Below are 16941 nucleotides of genomic sequence, written 5' to 3'. Positions count from 1 at the left end.
TGTCACCATATATTTGAGCCCCTTTATCTTCTTCTATCTCTTCCCTACTTTATCTTTTTTTAAATTATGTTTTATTGATTATGCTATTACAGTTGTCCTATTCTTACCCTTTGACCCCCTCCACCCAGTGCCCCCCTACTCCCACTGGCAATCCCCCACCATTGTTCATGTCCATGGGCCATGCATATAAGTTCTTTGGCTACACCATTTCCTATACTGTACTTTATATCCCCATGGCTATTCTGTAAATACCTCTTTGTACTTCTTAATTCCTTCACTTCTTCACCCATTCTTCCCCTCCCTCCTTCCATCTGGTATCCATCCAGTGACTAACTTCTTTTCTCTTGCTGCTTTTAAGAGTTTCTCTTTATCTTTAACTTTTGGCATTTTAATTATGATTTGTCTTGGAGTAGGCCTCTTTGCATCCATCATGATTGGGACTCTGTGCTTCCTGGACTTACATGTTTGTTTCTTTCACCAAATTAGGGAAGTTTTCTTTCATTATTTTTTCAAATAGATTTCCTATTTCTTGCTCTTTCTCTTCTCCTTCTGGCACCCCCATGATGTGAATGTTGGATCTCTTGAAGTTGTCCTAGAGACTGTTTATACTATCCTCATTTTTTGGGATTCTTTTTCTTCTTGTTGTTTTGCATGGCTGTTTTTTTCTTCCTTATATTCCAAATCATTGATTTCATTCTCAGCTTCCTCCACTCTACTATTGTTTCCCTGTAGATTCTTCTTCATTTCAATTAGTGTATCCTTCATTTCTGATTGAGTCTTTTTTATGCCGCTAAGGACTGCATCTGGTAGACGGCTTATCTCTATTTTGTTTAGCTCTTTTTCTGAGGTTTTGATCTGTTCTTTCATTTAGGCTATGTTTCTTTGTCTCCTCATTTTGGCAGCCTCCCTGCCAAATGTTTGTTTCTATGTATTAGGTAGAGCTGGTTTGACTCCGTGTCTTGGTAGTGTGGCCTAATGTAGTAGGTGTCCGGTAGGGTCCAGTGGCATAGCCTCCCCTATCATCCAAGCTGAGTACTCAAGGTGTCCCCTTTGTGTGGGCTGAATACACCCTTCTCTTGTAGTTGAGCCTTGGTGGCTCTTGGCAGATCAGTGGGAGGGATTTACCCAGGCCAGTAAGCTGCAAGGACTGGCTGTGACCACTGATGACCAACCTCTGCCCTCTGTGGAAGATCAGCTGTGCAGGGAGGGGAGGGTGGTGGTGATCTGACCTGGTTTATAGTTGTCCACTGAGTGTGCTGGCCCTGAGGTTTCCTGGGTGTTGCAGGCCAAGGTCAGTCTCCATCTGTGTTTTGCCCAGGATACCCTGCTTCAGCTGTAAAGCAATCTGAGACGCCTGCTGCTGCTACTGGGCTTGGAGATTCCCAGAGGAAGCAAGCTGTGAATCTAATCTGGCTGCTGCTAGGACTCGCTAAAGCCAGCTTTGGCTTGTTTGATAGGATTCAGGGGCCAAGACCAGCCATTCATATTGGAAAGCAACTTAGGTGGACCTGTAAGTTGGGTGGAGAAGAGTCTCCTGGGACATCCAAGGAGAGTCAAACAGTATTAGCCAGGTTGATGGAGTCTCAGATATGGCACCAGCTTACCTGCGCTGCTGCAGGGGAGGTTAGAAAAGGGACGATGGTCTCTGCTCGTTTTGATGCCAGACATGTTACTTCTCCTTTTATACTACTGGTGCCTTCCAAACTGCTACCCCAGTGCTGGAGCTTACAGGTAGTGAATCTGAGTAGGTGAGTCTGTGTCTGAGTTCTTTAAGAGGAACTGCTAGGGCTCCAGCAGTTTCTTCCACTAACTCAATCCCTGCTGGGTTTTGCAGCCAGAGGTTACGGGAACTTATCTTTCTGGCACTGGAATCCTGGGTTGGGGGGTCTGGTGTGGGTTTCAGACTCCTTGCTCCAAAGATACTCCTCCCAAATTTTTATCCACATGGTTGTGGGACCAGCCCTTTCCGCATCTGTACCCCTCCTACCAGTCTGGATGGATGTGGTTTCTTTAATTCTGTAGTTGTCATACTGCCATTGAACTCGATTTTGTAGTTGTCAGACTTCCATTCAGTTCAATTTCTGATGTTACTGAGTGATGGTTGTTATATTTTTTAGTTGTAATTTTGATGTGGTTGTATGAAGAAGTGAGCAATGTTTGCCTATGCTGCCATCTTGATCAGAAGTCTCCCAATTTTGTTTTTCATTTACAAAAATGTCATGGCTATTCTAGGACCCTGGATTTTCAAATAAATTTTAATATCAGCTTGTCAAGATCTGTAAAATGTCTGCTGAAGTTTTGACTTGGATTGCATTTAATTTATTTGTTAATTTAAGAAAAATTGAGATAACAATTTTGTGTCTTTAAAGTCAAGGAAAATGGTATACTTCATTTTATATAGTCTTCCTTAATGTCTTTCAGCAATGTTATATACTTTTCAATGCACAAGATTTACATATGTATTGTCATATTTATTCCTAAGTATTTCATATTTTTGATGATGTCATAAATTATATTGCTTTTAAAATTTAAATTTCTAATTATTCATTGCTAGAATATAAGATGCCATCAATTTTTATGAAGTGTTCAAATATCCTTGCTAAACTCACCTATTCTTTTTTTTTAAGATTTTATTTATTTATTTTTAGAGAGGAAAGGGAGGGAGAAAGAGAGAGAGAGAGAGAAACATCAATGTGCAGTCGCCGGGGGCCGTGGCCTGCAACCCAGGCATGTGCCCTGGCTGGGAATCAAACCTGCGATACTTTGGTTCGCAGCCCACACTCAATCCACTGAGCTATGCCAGCCAGAACTCACCTATTCTTTTAGCTTTTGTCTGGATAGGTGATCAAGTCACCTGCAAATAAAGATGGTTGTTTTCCTCCTTCATTTCCTATATAAATCTCTTCTTTTTCTTTTTCTTGCCTTGTTGGATTGACCAGCATCTCCAGGAAATGATGAGACATGTCCAGGAAATTGGACATGATGAGAGTAGACATCCTTGCCTTATTCCTGGTGCTAGGGAGAAATTATTCCATTATTTGATATTAAAGTTGATATTAGCTGTAGGGTTTTTCTTTTCCTTCAGATTCAGGAAATTTTCTCCTACTGGTGAGATTTATTTATTTATTTAAAAAATAAGCACTAGATGTTGGACGTAGTCTAAAGCATTTTCTCCATCTAGTACATGATCATATGATTTTTCTTTTTCTGTTCATGTAATGAATTACAATGATTGATTTTCAAGTTTTAATTCAACCATGAATTCATGAGAAAAATCCCACTTTTATAAACATTTCATGTTATGTTTAACTTGACCCACTAAAATATAAACATTTTTTGCATGTATGTGCATGAGAGATATTGGTGTATAGGTTTCTTTGTCTTGTAATGTCTTTGCCTGTTTTTAGTATCAGGATAATTCTGGCTTCATAAAATGACTTGGAAAGTATTCACTCTTCAGTACTGTGAAAGTTGATGTATAATTGGTATTATTTCATTCTTATATGTTTGATAGAATTCACTAGTAAAGGCAGTGAGATCCAGAGTTTTAATTTTTTTGTTTTTAGTTTTCACCCAAGGACATTTTTTTCCATTGCTCTTTAAAGAGAGAGGAAGGGAGAGAGAGAAACATTGATGTGAGAAAGAGACACCTATTGGTTGCCTCCCATATGCACCCAGAACTGGAATTGTCCGCATCCAAACAGGGGACTGAAACCACAACCTAGGTATGTTTCCTGATTGGGAATCAAATGGCAGCCCTTTCGTTGGCAATGCAACCAGCTGAACCACACCAGCCAGGGAAGGGTCCAGAGTTTTAAGAATGATTTTAAACTACACATTCAATTTCTTTAATAGATATGTCTTTTCGGGTTCATCTATTTCTCTTTTAATGAACCTGGCATTTTATTTGCTTTTCTTTTTCTAACTTCCTTAATGTGGAAGATGAAGCCATTCATTTGAAACCTTCTTTTCTAATTATAGGCATTTAGAACTCTAATATAGTCATTTCCTGCTGAGTACTGCTTTAGTTGAAACCCCCAAATTTTGATATGTTTTCTTTTTAATTCAGTTTAAACTGGTTGTAATTATTCTTATTATTTCTTTTTGACCCATGGGCTATTAGAAGTGTTTTTGTTAAATTTCCCAATATTTGGGGATTTTCCTTATATTTTGTGGTTTATTTAAAATGTAATTCCTTCAGAGAATATATATTTTATATGATTAGATTGGTAAATATTTCATGTATACTCAAAAAGAATGCATATTTTGCTAGGCTAAGTGTTCTATAATTGTCAATTAGGTTAAGCTGGTTTAGAGTGTTAAGTCATTTTTTATTTTTATTAAAGTTATGTCTGTGTTTAATCAATTTCTGAGAAAGTTAGGCTGAAATCTATGATTATAATTATGGATTTGTCTACTTACCTTTGCACTTCTACCAGTTTCTTGCCTCATGTAATATGAAGCTCTATTAAGTATGTCAGTCTCTTAGATGTTTATGTCCTGTTGCTGAATTGACCCCTTCATCATAAAACAACACAGGTCGTATTCTTTGTTCAGAAATCTATTTTGTCTGATATTAATGCAGTTATTTCCCCTTTCTTAAGATTAGTGTTTGCATGATGTACCTTTCATTCTTTTTCTTTTAACCTATTTGTGTCTCTCTGTAAAGTTGGGTTTTTTAAAACAGCATACAGTTAAGTCTTGCTTTGTTAAAAATTGCATCTGACAATCTCTGCATCTTATTGAAGATGAGAGTATACTTATTCTATTATTGATGTTTGATTTTGAATCAGCCACCATGCTATTTGTTTTGTTTTTTCATCTATTTTTGTTGCCTTTTCTTTTTTCTACCTTCTTTTGGATTAATTGGGTATATTTTATGTTCTGTTTTAGTATTTGATCTCCTTTGTTGGCTTATTAGCTATAACTTTTTTTAGTGGTTGCTGTAGGGTTTATAGTATATGTACATTTTAAACTTATCATACCTTATCTTCAAGTAATATTATGTTGGGGGCTTAGTTGTATTTAACCTCATTTGAAACAATTTTGTTAGATCATATTGTGACAACTATCAGTCATATCAGCGTGCATTTAAAAAAACTTATCAAAATTGTTGAAGTTTTTGTGCAGCCATTCAATATTGAAGATGGAAGGAGATATGCAACATTTTTGGCATATTGTGCTTTTTATTTCAAAAAAGGTAAAAACATAAGTGAAACACAAAAAAGGATTTGTGCAGTGTATGGAGAAGGTACTGTGACTGATAAAACATGTAAAAAGTGGTTTGTGAGATTTCTTGGTACTATTGACATTCTGGCCAAATAATTCTTTGCTGTGGGGCTGTCTTATTCATTGGAAGATGTTTAGCAGCACCCTGGCCTCTACCCACTAGAAGCCCATAGTAGGAGATAGCTGACATAGTCAAAATATTCACATCAATAAAGTTATTGGTAAAAATGAAAAATGTCTCTTTTTATGGTTTTAAAGAAACTTTATTGAGGTATAATTTCCATAAAGCAAATGGAAACATTTAAAATAATTTGGTTTGATATTTTGATAAATGTATACAACTGTAATCACTCCAATCCACATACAGACCATTGTTGTCACCTGAGTAGTTCTCTTTAGCCCTTTTGCACTCACTTCTCCTATTCCTTAGGCCTCCCGACTCTAGGCAGCTACTTACTTCTATCATTATAATTGTTCTGTAAAAAAAAAAACACACACACACACACACAAAACAAAGTTGTTCTGGGAGGCAAACCTGAGTGTAAACATAAGCATTAAATGGAATTAAATTGAATTAAATTAAATTAAATTATCATAACAGGTCCTTTTATTTGTTTAAGCTGTTGGCTTTGTGAACTTTAAACTGATAAGAACAGATCTCTACAGTTGATCTTAGCCAAAAGTCTTAGAAAAGCTCTTGTGAACTTTAGACCATGCTACAAATCCTTTGACTTAGTTACGCCACTTACCCTCTTTGTAAATTTTAAAAGTTCCATCTCTTAAAAAGTCTTATAAGATCAATAGTTATTATGTTGCTCTATAGAGTCAATCTAAATGATTTTTATGATATTGGACTAATTTAAATTTAGTTAATAAGTGACTTTTTGTTACTTACAAAACTTTTAAAAGAAATGATCATTATGCCCATTTTTTTTTCTTTTATAAAACAAGAACCTCCTGGACCAACCTGTCCTGCATTATTTTAGAACATGTGAGGACTAAGTCTTGATGATATAACTGATTACGCCAAGAATTTTTGCTTTGAATGCCTTAGACACTAAGCCTTAGAACATCCGAAGTACTGATTCAATCCCAGAGGTTAATAGAAAAACTAGGCCACTACTTACTTATTTTTTAAATATATTTTATTGATTATGCTATTACAGTTGTCCCATTTTCTCTCCTTCACTCCCCTCCACCCGCACACCCCCTCCCACCCACATTCCCCCCCTTTAGTTCATGTCCATGGGTCGTGCGCATAAGTTCTTTGACTTCTGCATTTCCTATACTATTCTTACCCTCCCCCTGTCTGTTTTCTACCTACCATCTATGCTACTTATTCTCTGTACCTTTTCCTCCTCTGTCCTCCCCCCACTCCCCTGTTGATAACCCTCCATGTTTTCTCCATTTCTATGGTTTTGTTCCTGTTCTAGTTGTTTGCTTAGTTTGCTTTTGTTTTTGTTTTAGGTGTGGTTGTTAATAATTGTGACTTTGCTGTCATTTTACCATTTATATTTTTTGTCTTTCTTTCTTAGATAAATTCCTTTAACGATTCATATAATAAGGGCTTAGTGATGATGAACTCCTTCAACTTGACCTTATCTAACAAGCACTTTATCTGCCCTTCCATTCTAAATGAAAGCTCTGCTGGATAGAGCACTCTTGTATGTAGGTCCTTGCCTTTCCTGACTTGGAATGCTTCTTTCCAGCCCCTTCTTGCCTGCAAGGTCTCTTTTGAGAAATCAGCTGACAATCTGATGGGAACTCCTTTCTAGGTCACTGTCTCCTTATCTCTTGCTGCTTCTAGGATTCTCTCCTTAATTTTAATATTGGGTAATGTAATTATGATGTGCCTTGGTGTGTTCCTCCTTGAGTCCAGCTTCTTTGGGACTCTCTGAGCTTCCCAGACTTCCTGGAAGTCTATTTCCTTTGCCAGAATGGGAAGTTCTCCTTTATTATTTGTTCAAATAACTTTTCCACTTGTTGCTCTTCATCCTCTCCCTCTGGCACTGCTATAATTCGGATGCTTTATCACTCGGTTTAAAGATGTCCTGGAGGTTCCTAAGCCTCTCCTCATTTTTTTTGAATTCTTGTTTCTTCATTGGGTTCTGGTTGGATGTTTCTTTCTTCCTTCTGTTCCACTCCGTTGATTTGAGTCCAAGTTTTCTTCCCATCACTATTGGTTCCCTGTACATTTTCCTTTGTTTCACTTATTGCAGCCTTCATTTTTGCATCTGATTTGGGACCAAATTCAACCAATTCTGTGAGCATCCGATCACCAGTGTTTTGAACTGTGCATCTGATAGGTTGGCTACCTCTTTATCACTTAGTTGTATTTTTTCTGGAGCTTTGATCTGTTCTTTCATTTGGGCCATTTTTTTCTTTTTGTCTTGACATGCCTGTTATGTTGTGAGAGATGGAGCCTTAGGTATTCACCCAGGCAGGGCAACCCATCTCCTGGTGTTGTGATGCTATATGTGGGGCAGGGGTCCCCGAGAGGGAACAATGGCACTTGCTCTTCTATCTGCTGGATTTCAGTCACTTCCCTTGCTTCCCCCAAGCAAATTGGACCCTTCTGGTGCTGATTCCTGTGTGGGTGTGTTTGTGTACATTCTCAGACCCTGTGGGTCTCTCCAGTGAATTCTCCTGTGAGGCTAGAAGTTTCTCCTGCTGCCTCAACCCCCACAGGTGTTTTCAATCAGTGGTTTGAGGCTTTATTTCCCCGCACTAGGGCCCTGAGTTGTGTAGTCTGTCCAGCTACCCAGTTTTTCTCCCAGTTTATCTGTGTGGGAATGTGGGACCGCCCAGTCCACAATTCACCACCTCACTGGGTCTGCCTGCTGCTGCTTTGCCAGCCAGCTGCAACCTTGTGCATCCCACTCCATAATCCGCTGCCTCCCTGGGTCCACCAGCCACCACTTTGCCATGGGTCCTCTCTAGGCTTCTTTGGGTTTATCTTGATTGGGACCCTCCATGCTTCCTAAACCTGCATGGTTTTTCCCCTCTCCAGGTTTGGGAAGTTTTCTGTCATTATTTTTTCAAATAGGGTTCCTATCCCTTGCTTCTTTTCTTCTTCTGGTATTCCTGATTTGAATGTTGTTGTGTTTCATGTTGTCTTGCAATTCCCTTAAACTATCTTCATATATTTTGAGTCTTTTTTTCATGCAGCTGCTCTACCTGGGTGTTTCTTTCTGCCTTGTCTTCCAGCTCACTAACTCAGTCCTCTGCTTCATCCAACCTGCTTGTAATTCCTTCTAACATGTTTTTTATTTCTGAAATTGTATTCTTCATTTCTTTCTGGTTATTGGTCATAGTTTCTATTTCTTTTTTTCATACTGTTGTAGCTCCTACTCAGTTCCTTGTAGTTGTCTTTGAGTTCCTTGAGCATCCTTATCACCATTCTTTTGAATTCTATATCTGATAGTTTTCTTGCCTCTATTTCATTTAGCTCTTTTACTGGGGAGTCTTCTATTCCTTTCGATTGCAGGTTCTTTCTTTGTCTCCTCATTTTAGGTTACTTTTTTTGTTTGTTTCTATTGTTCCCGATCCTCTGCTTTGCTAACTATCTTTGTAATATGAGTTTCTATGGTAGGAGATTTATGGGATTCAGTGGTGCAGTCTTTTTGATCTCCTTGTCTGGATACTCTAGGGTTGCCCTTTCTTCCGTTTGAGTGGGCTCTCATGTTGTACTTGGGTTTTACCTGTTGGTGGCTCCTTTGTTGGTAGGCTCTCCCCTCCAGCAGGTTTATTGGTATTCACAGCTCCCACCTTGTCTTATATGTGATCAGGGGCAGGGTAAAGGTGAAATGGAGTAAGACAGCAGTAGAATATTCTATGGGACTTAAAGTACTAACAAGTAGAGAACAGACAGGAGGTTCTTTGGAAAAGTACAGCAAGAACCATGATATTTCACCCAACTGGCCACTTTTTATAAAAGGTGAAAAAGGGATAAGATTCTTATTAAAAGGGAAAAAGAATGTGAGCTGACTTGAGAAAGCAGAGCACTTATGCAAGGTTAGATGGTGAGATATAGTGAGCATGAAGGATAGAAACTCAGTGTAGTGAGTGAGAGAATAAAGTTAACCACAACAGTAATAAAGCTCAGGATGATGGCAAAATGGATTAAGACCTGGGAAGAGTGCTGTGTGAGATTTGGAATAACAATAATATGATAAATATAGAATTTCAATAAAAAGAATAAAAAGTGAAAGACCAAGAGTAGTTGTTAGAATACAAGTGAAGTGAAAGAAGAAAAATTAGAATATGAAAAGGAGAATAAAAAAAGTCAAACAATAAAATCAAACAAACCAAACCAAAAAAAAAGCTAAATGGAAAGAAGAGAAATTTAAAAAAATGAGAAAAATAAAAATTAAAATAAATAAAAACTAAAAATAACAAAAAAAGTAAATAAAATGCAAGTTCTCAAGGATAGCAAAGTGAAATTTGTTTCAGCTGTTGGTATTAGCCTTCTGACTTCCTTCAGGATCTGTCTCTGGTCTTCTCACAGCTCTAGATCTTATTGTCTGACACTTGGAAAAAAAAAAGCCTCATTCTCATTTTAAACCTGCCAAGTGGGTTTTGCTGGTTTTCTTGGATGCTGTAGGCAGAGGGGGGCTGAGCTCTGTTTTTTTTTCCCTTTCCTGTGGTTCTGAGAGTATGGAGGCTCAGTTGGGCTACAATATTCACAGGTGTATAGTTTCCATTCCATACCCTCAGAGCTCTGTGAAGCCCTCACTGACCAATAAGCTTAAGCACCAGGCCAGCACCTATAATCCACCTCATTGTGCAACCCTTTGATTAGTCCCTGAGCTGCATCGGGTGGGTGCAAATCACACCTCTCCATCAGGCATGTGTGCATGCAAAAATCCATTCAGGGCAGTTTAGTTCTCCTATTGAATTAACTGTCTCTGGATGCTGCTACCTCTCTGAGCTCCTGCTGCCCTCCTTTGATTAATCTGTGAGGTGCCCCGAATGGGAGCTAGTCGCACCCCCTTCCTCCCTTTTTTTCTTTTTTTTTAAATTTTGTTGTTGTTCAATTACAGTTGTCTGTATTTTCTCCCCACCCCTCCCCCTACACCCCTCCAAACCCACCTCCCTCCCTTGCTTCCACCCTCTCCCTTGATTTTGTCCTTGTGTCTATTATAGTAGTTCCTGAAAACCCTTCTCCCCTCTGTCCCCCAACCCTCTCCTCTGGCTATTGTTAGATTGTTCTTATTTTTGATGACTCTGGTTATATTTAGTTTGCTCATTTCTTTTGTTGATTATGCCCCCTCCTCCCTCTTAGATGGCCCAGCCTCTGCTCTTGAGTAGTCCTTGCTTAGTGACTGAGAGCTTTTGTAGAACAAATTCACTGTGTTTTTGCAGCAGGCTGTTCCTAATGAATGCCTGATTTTTCACACAGACCAACTCTCTGCCAAGTCCAGATACTATCTGGGTCACAGCCAGTCATAGCCCATCTCTTCTCCCATCTCCAGGTGTCACCCAGTTCTCCAATTTCTCTGGTACTGTCCCAGCCTGCAGCCACAATCCCAGCTGGGGTATGCCGCCAGCTGTGTGTCTGTCTCTGTGTCTTTGTCTTCCCAGTGAATTTAAGTGTCCAGGTCCGTGAACTGGCTGCTCTAGGAGGGGAGGAAGCTGCTAAGACACAATCACTGATCCAGCTCTTCTGCAAAGCTGCCGCAGCAGCAGCCTTGGTCTCCAGCGCAGGCTTGCAAAATCTTCTTACCATTCATTTTTAAGTGTCCTCTGCAACCTTTGGCTTCCAAACTTCACCTCAGCTGGAATCCTGTTGGCTGTTCACTCTGTTCCTCGGAAGATCAGCTAGGTGTCCCAGTTGGGTGCACAAGCGTGTTCAGCTCCCACCTACCTTGCCACCATCTTCCAACTCCTCTCAAAAATGTCTTTTATTTTACAAAAAAAAACCAACTAAATAGACTTTTTGGACAACCCAGTACTACTTTGTATATAGCATAAGAACCTTATAATGGTATATTTCCAATAATTGAAAAATAATAGCTTTTGTGCTTTTGTCATACATTTTACTTTTACAAATATTATGAACTCCATTATGCAATATTACTTTTATTTCATATAATCAATTATTTTTTGAGGTCCTTTATACTTGTCAGGATGGGCGAAGTAGGACAAGTGGGAATCTAGTTACAATTAGCATTTTGGACTACAAATATGGCCACCGTTTGGACTACAAGTAATATGGTGACTGACCTCAGACCCAGAAGAGGTGACTGACATCAGACCAGGAACCACCAATGCTATGTTGCTTCTTTGTTCACCAAGAACCAATCTTGGCTCCCTCTCGAAATCCAGCCGTATAAAACTCCCACCCTTTCCCTTCTCCCAAGCGGTCTTTTCTTGGTCTTTTCTTAGCCCCTTCTCTGGGCAGAGAAAACTTCGCCCAGGAGCCAGGAGCACAAACTTCCAAAATAAAGCTCATCTGCCTGTTTCCATGGCTAATTGGTTGTTTATTTCCTCGGCGGGGTCTAAGAAAACCTTACAATACTTACTTATTGTGGTAAAATATGCATAAGTAAAATTTACCATTTTAAGCATTTTAAGTGTAAAATTTCCTGACATTAAGAACATTTACAATGTTGTGCAACCATTACCAGTATTCATTTCTAGAACAATCTTATTGTTCTAAACAGAACCCAGTTCCCATTAAATAATAACTCCCCATTACTCCCTCCAGCCCTTGGTAACCTCTATTCTACTTTCTGTTTCTATGACTGTCTATTCTACTTACCTCATTCAAGTGGAATCAGACAACATTTCTGGATTATATGGTAATTCTATGTTTAACATTTTGAGGAGGAACTGTTGAACTGTTTTGTACAGCACCTGCATCATTTTACTTTTCCATCAGAAATACACAAGGGTGTTAAATTTTCATATCCTTACAGTACTTTTTTCATTTTTTTAAAATATTTTTATTGATTATGCTATTACAGTTTTCCCAATTTTTCTTCCTCTATCCCACCCCCTGTCCTACACCCCTCAACCCTCCAGCATTCCCCTCTCTTAGTTCACATCCATGGGTTGTACATATAAGTTCTTTGACTCCTCGGTTTCCCACACCATTTTTTTTTATCTCTTCCTATCTCTTCCTATCATTTATCTCTTCCTGGCATAGTACCTTATGCCTACTAACCACGCTTCTTCTTCCCTGTAACTTTTAACGCCTATTCCTCCCTTTCCCCTCCACACTGAAATCCCTCCATGTGATGTCCATTTCTCTGATTCTGTTCCTGTTCTGGTTGTTTGCTTAGTTTTTGTTTTCATTGTTTTTTCTTTTCTTTTAGGTTCATTTGTTGATAGTTGTGACTTTGTTGTCATTTTGCTGTTCACAGTTTTTTATCTTCTTTTTTCTTAGATAAGCCCCTTTAACATTTCATATAATAATGGCTTGGTGATGATGAACTCCTTTAACTTGACTTTACATGAGAAGCACTTTACCTGCCCTTCCATTCTAAATGAAAGCTTTGCTGGATGGAGTAATCTTGGATGTAGGTCCTTGTCGTTCATGACTTGAAACACTTCCTTCTAGCCCCATCTTGCCCACAAGGTTTCTTTTGAGAAATCAGCTGATAGCCTTACAGGCACTCCTTTGTAGGTAACTGTCTCCTTTCCTCTTGCTGCTTTTAGGATTCTCTCCTTATCTTTAATCTTGGGTAAGTTAATGATGATGTGCCTTGGTGTGTTCCTCTTTGGGTCCAACTTCCTGGGGACTCTCTGGGCTTCCTGGACTTTCTAGAAGTCTATTTCCTTTGTCAGATTGGGAAGTTTTCCTTCATTATTTGTTCAAATAAGTTTTCAATTTCTTGTTGTTGTTCTTCTCCTTCTGGCACCTCTATAATTCGGATATTGGAGTGTCTCAGGCTGTCCCAGAGGTTCGTAAGTCTCTCTTCACTTTTTTGAATTCTTGTTTCTTCATTCTGTTCTGGTTGGATGTTTATTTTTCCCTTTTTGTTCCAAATCATTGCTTTGAGTCCTGGTTTCCTTCCTGTCACTGTTGGTTCCCTGAATATTTTGCTTTATTTCATTTTGGGTATCCTGCATTTGTTTTTTCATTTTTCAACCAAGCTCAATCAGTTCTGTGATCATTTTGATTACCAGGACTTTAAATTCTCCAAGAGATAGGTTGGCTATCTCCTCATTGCTTAGTTCTCTTTCTGAGGTTTTGCTCTGTTCTTTCATTTGGGCCATATTTCTTTGTCTTGGCACACCTGATAACAGGGGGGCAGAGCCTTAGGTATTCACCAGGGCAGGGCAACCCTCTTTCCTGTGTGGTGGCGCTGCCTGTGGGGGAGGGGCCAGAGAGGGAAAAATGCAGCTTGCCTGCTCACCTCTAGTGTACTTTTCAACTCTTGTGTGAGACTGGGAGCTTTTCTTACCATCGCAACGGCGGTAGCCCACAGCCACCTCTGAGTCCCCTTAAATCATCCCCTCCTGTGCAGTCCACTGATCCTGGCAGCCAGTCTCACCCCCAAGGTCCACTGGATGTCTGGGGTTTTTCTGACTTGGCCCTTGCCGTCCACCACCTTCCTGGTCTGGTTGTTCAGGTTGATTTTTTCTTTAATTCCTTTGGTGTCAGAGTTCCATGCAATTTGATTTTTTCTGGCTTTTTTCATTGTTTATTGATTTCAGATTGGTTGTTATCCTCCTTTTGGTTGTGCAAGGAAGTGAAGGGTTTCTACCTATGCCTCCATGTTGTCTGCAACTCCTCTCATTTTTTTGATAATAGCTATCCTAATGAATATAAAATGGTATCTCATTGTGGTTTTGATTTATGTTTTCCTAATGGCAAATTACATTGAGCATCTTTTCATGTGCTTCTTGGATATTTTTATATCTTCTTTGGAGAAATGTCTATTCAAGTCTTTTGCCGACTTTTTTATGTTGTTTGTTTTTTGTTAAGTTGACTTTCTTTATGTATTCTGGACATTAATCCCTTATTAGGTATTAATAACAGTATGATAGGAATATTTTATTCCATTTTTAGGTTGTCTTTTCACTCCCTTGATGGTGTCCTTGGATACATGAAAGTTTTTAATTTTGATCACATTCTGTTTATCTATTTTTTGTGTGTGTCAATGCTGTTGGTAGGATACCCAAGAAATTATTGCCAAGTCTAGTGTCATGAAAATTGTCCTTTATGTGTTTTTCTAAGAGGATCATAGATACATCTCTTACATTCAGATTTTTTATCCATTTTGGTTGGTTTTTGTATATGGTGTAAGGTAAGGAGACAATTTTATTCTTTTGCTTGTGAATATCCAGTTTTCCTAGCACCATTGTTAGAAAGATTGTCCTTTCCCCATTGAATGGTGTTCACATTCTTGCCAAAAATCATTTGACCATATGTGCAAAGGTTTATTTCTGGGCTCTCTATTCTATTCCATTGGTCCATATGTCTGTCCTTATATTAGAAGAATACAACTTTTATTAATTAGCTGTGTAGTGAACTTTGAAATCAGGAAGTGTGAGTCATCCAACCTTGTTGTTCTTTTTCAAAGACTGTTTTGACTATTTTGGGTTCCTTGAGATTCCATATGAATTTAGGAAAAGTTTTTCTTCCTGCAAAAAAAGGTCATTGAAAGTTTGATAGGTATTGAATTAAACCTGTAGATTGCTTTGGATAGTATTTTCATCTTAACATTAAGTCTTCTAATTCATGAATACAAGATATCTTTCCTTGTATTTGTCTTTTTTAATTACTTCCTGAGAAGTTTTATAATTTTCATTGTACAAGTCTTTTACCTCCATGGTTAAATTGATTCCTAAATATTTTATTTTATTTTTCTGGTGCTATAATAAATATAATTGTTTTCTTAATTTCCTTTTTAGATTATTCTTAAGAATACAACAGATTTTTTTCTGTGTTGATTATTCTATTCTACCACTTCTAAATTTACTTAGTAGATCTAATAATGTACTTGTAAGTGTGTATTCTCCAGGATTTTCTACATATAAGATCATATCATCTGTGAAGAGAGGTCATTTTACTTCTTTCTTTCTAGTTGGATACCTTTTATTTTTTTCTTGCTTAGTTTCTTTGGTTAGAAATTTCAATACTATGTTGGGTAGAAACAGGGAACATGGGTATTTTTGAGTTGTTATTGATCTTAGAGGAAAAGCTTTCAGCCTTCCACCATTGAGTATGACTTAGGGTTTTTTTATGGGGTCCTCAGCACATTGAGGATGTTTTCCAGGCAGAGCTTTACTGACAGTGACCCCCTAGATTGCTACACAGACTGGCTTTGATGCTCAGATAGGAAGTCTGAAAAGTGCAATATAGACATTACTGGAATTCCCTAGGTTTATCCTCATAAATCCAATACCAAAACCAATGTGATAGGACAAGTCAGATCCCCACTAAGAAGTGGGATCAAGACTGTTGATACCTTCAGCTGTAGTCAGGAAGTGAGATGGCCTACAGGTAAAGAATACCAGTGGTTCCAGGTATGAGGTCAGTTTGTGATAAAAATGACTAGAGAACTTGTTCTATAGCCTTTAAGAGTGTTCTGCTTTTTATATTTTTAATTTTTTTTAAACATCTTGAACACTTTTAGATTTTTACCTGACTTCTTAATGTGAACCCATCAGAACACGGCCAATCAGGAACCTCTTCTGTTGTAGGTGTGCCCGGTGTCTTGCCCCCCGCCCATCTGATCCCTTTGCTCGCTTCTGTCAAGAATGTGGCTCTCCTGTTCCACCAATATTTGGTTGTCATCTCCCACCCCCAGAAGGAGCTCAGGTGAGCAGCACAGCCCTTAAAAGCTCCTTTCATTGGATTATCTGATCTTTATTTGCAGCAGTAGCACAATACCTGGCATACACAAACCACAAACATAAATAATTGTTGAAAATATTACTGGGAGATTAATCTTTTACTACCCAAATGAAAAAACTGTTTGCAATACTTGTTCCTTTGTGTGTGGCCTTGTAGAAGCACAGGCTCAAAAAGAGAGAGAAATCTTATTGTTTCAATGGTGCATCCATGGATAAAGATGAGTTTCCTACTTGTGTGGTATTTCTGTTCATAACCTGGGTACAATAATGAAGTGTATTTTAGAAATAAATGAGATGTTTCAGTTACACCTTTAGATAGTGATAAAACACATCATTCTGTCCAAAGAAGCTGTTTATATTGACTATAAATAAATCAGAACACCTAAATTATAAAGTTTAAGTCAAGGGATCCCTGGGACTTCTGGTCAAGATGGTGGCATAGGTAAATAGAGCTCACCTTCTCACACAACAACATCAAAATTACAACTACTATAGAATAACAATTATTCAGAACTGCCATAAATCAAGCGGAAAAATAGGCCTACAACTGTGAAATTAAAAAAGAAGTCACATCGAGACTAGATAGAGGGTGGAGGCACTTAATGAGCTAGTCCCACACACATGTTTGGTGGATAAAAATTGGAAGGCAAATCTCAGGAGTGAGGAGCCCCATACCCACACCAGGCCCTCCAGCCCAGGAACAAAAGTCCCCATAACTTACAGCTTTAAAAACCAGTGGGGATTGAGGCTGAGGAAGACAGAAACTCCTGGAGTCCCAGGCAGTTCCTCTTAAAGGACCCATGCATGGACTTACTTGGACTCACTCCCACTGAAAGCAGCAGATTGAAAGGTACCAGTGACATATGTGGAGGGACTGAATCCTCTAGCATCAGGGCAAGGGCA

At 38.6% G+C, this 16941-nt stretch overlaps 1 protein-coding gene across 1 annotated transcript in view; it reads left to right on the top strand.

Annotated features, from left to right (window-relative positions):
* Positions 1-16941, top strand: part of DZANK1 (double zinc ribbon and ankyrin repeat domains 1) — a 118769-nt gene that overhangs the window by 35592 nt on the left and 66236 nt on the right. Inside the window, exon 7 of the mRNA XM_045832945.1 lies at positions 15886-16003. Within this exon, the coding sequence (XP_045688901.1) occupies positions 15886-16003 (118 nt within the window). The remainder of the gene's footprint in view (positions 1-15885; positions 16004-16941) is intronic.

The sequence above is a fragment of the Phyllostomus hastatus genome, unplaced genomic scaffold, assembly GCF_019186645.2.
Source record: "Phyllostomus hastatus isolate PE091 unplaced genomic scaffold, TTU_PhHast_1.1 phas_contig_17, whole genome shotgun sequence".
In the NCBI taxonomy this organism is placed as follows: Eukaryota; Metazoa; Chordata; class Mammalia; order Chiroptera; family Phyllostomidae; genus Phyllostomus; species Phyllostomus hastatus.
This window is presented reverse-complemented; position numbering and strand designations above follow the sequence as displayed.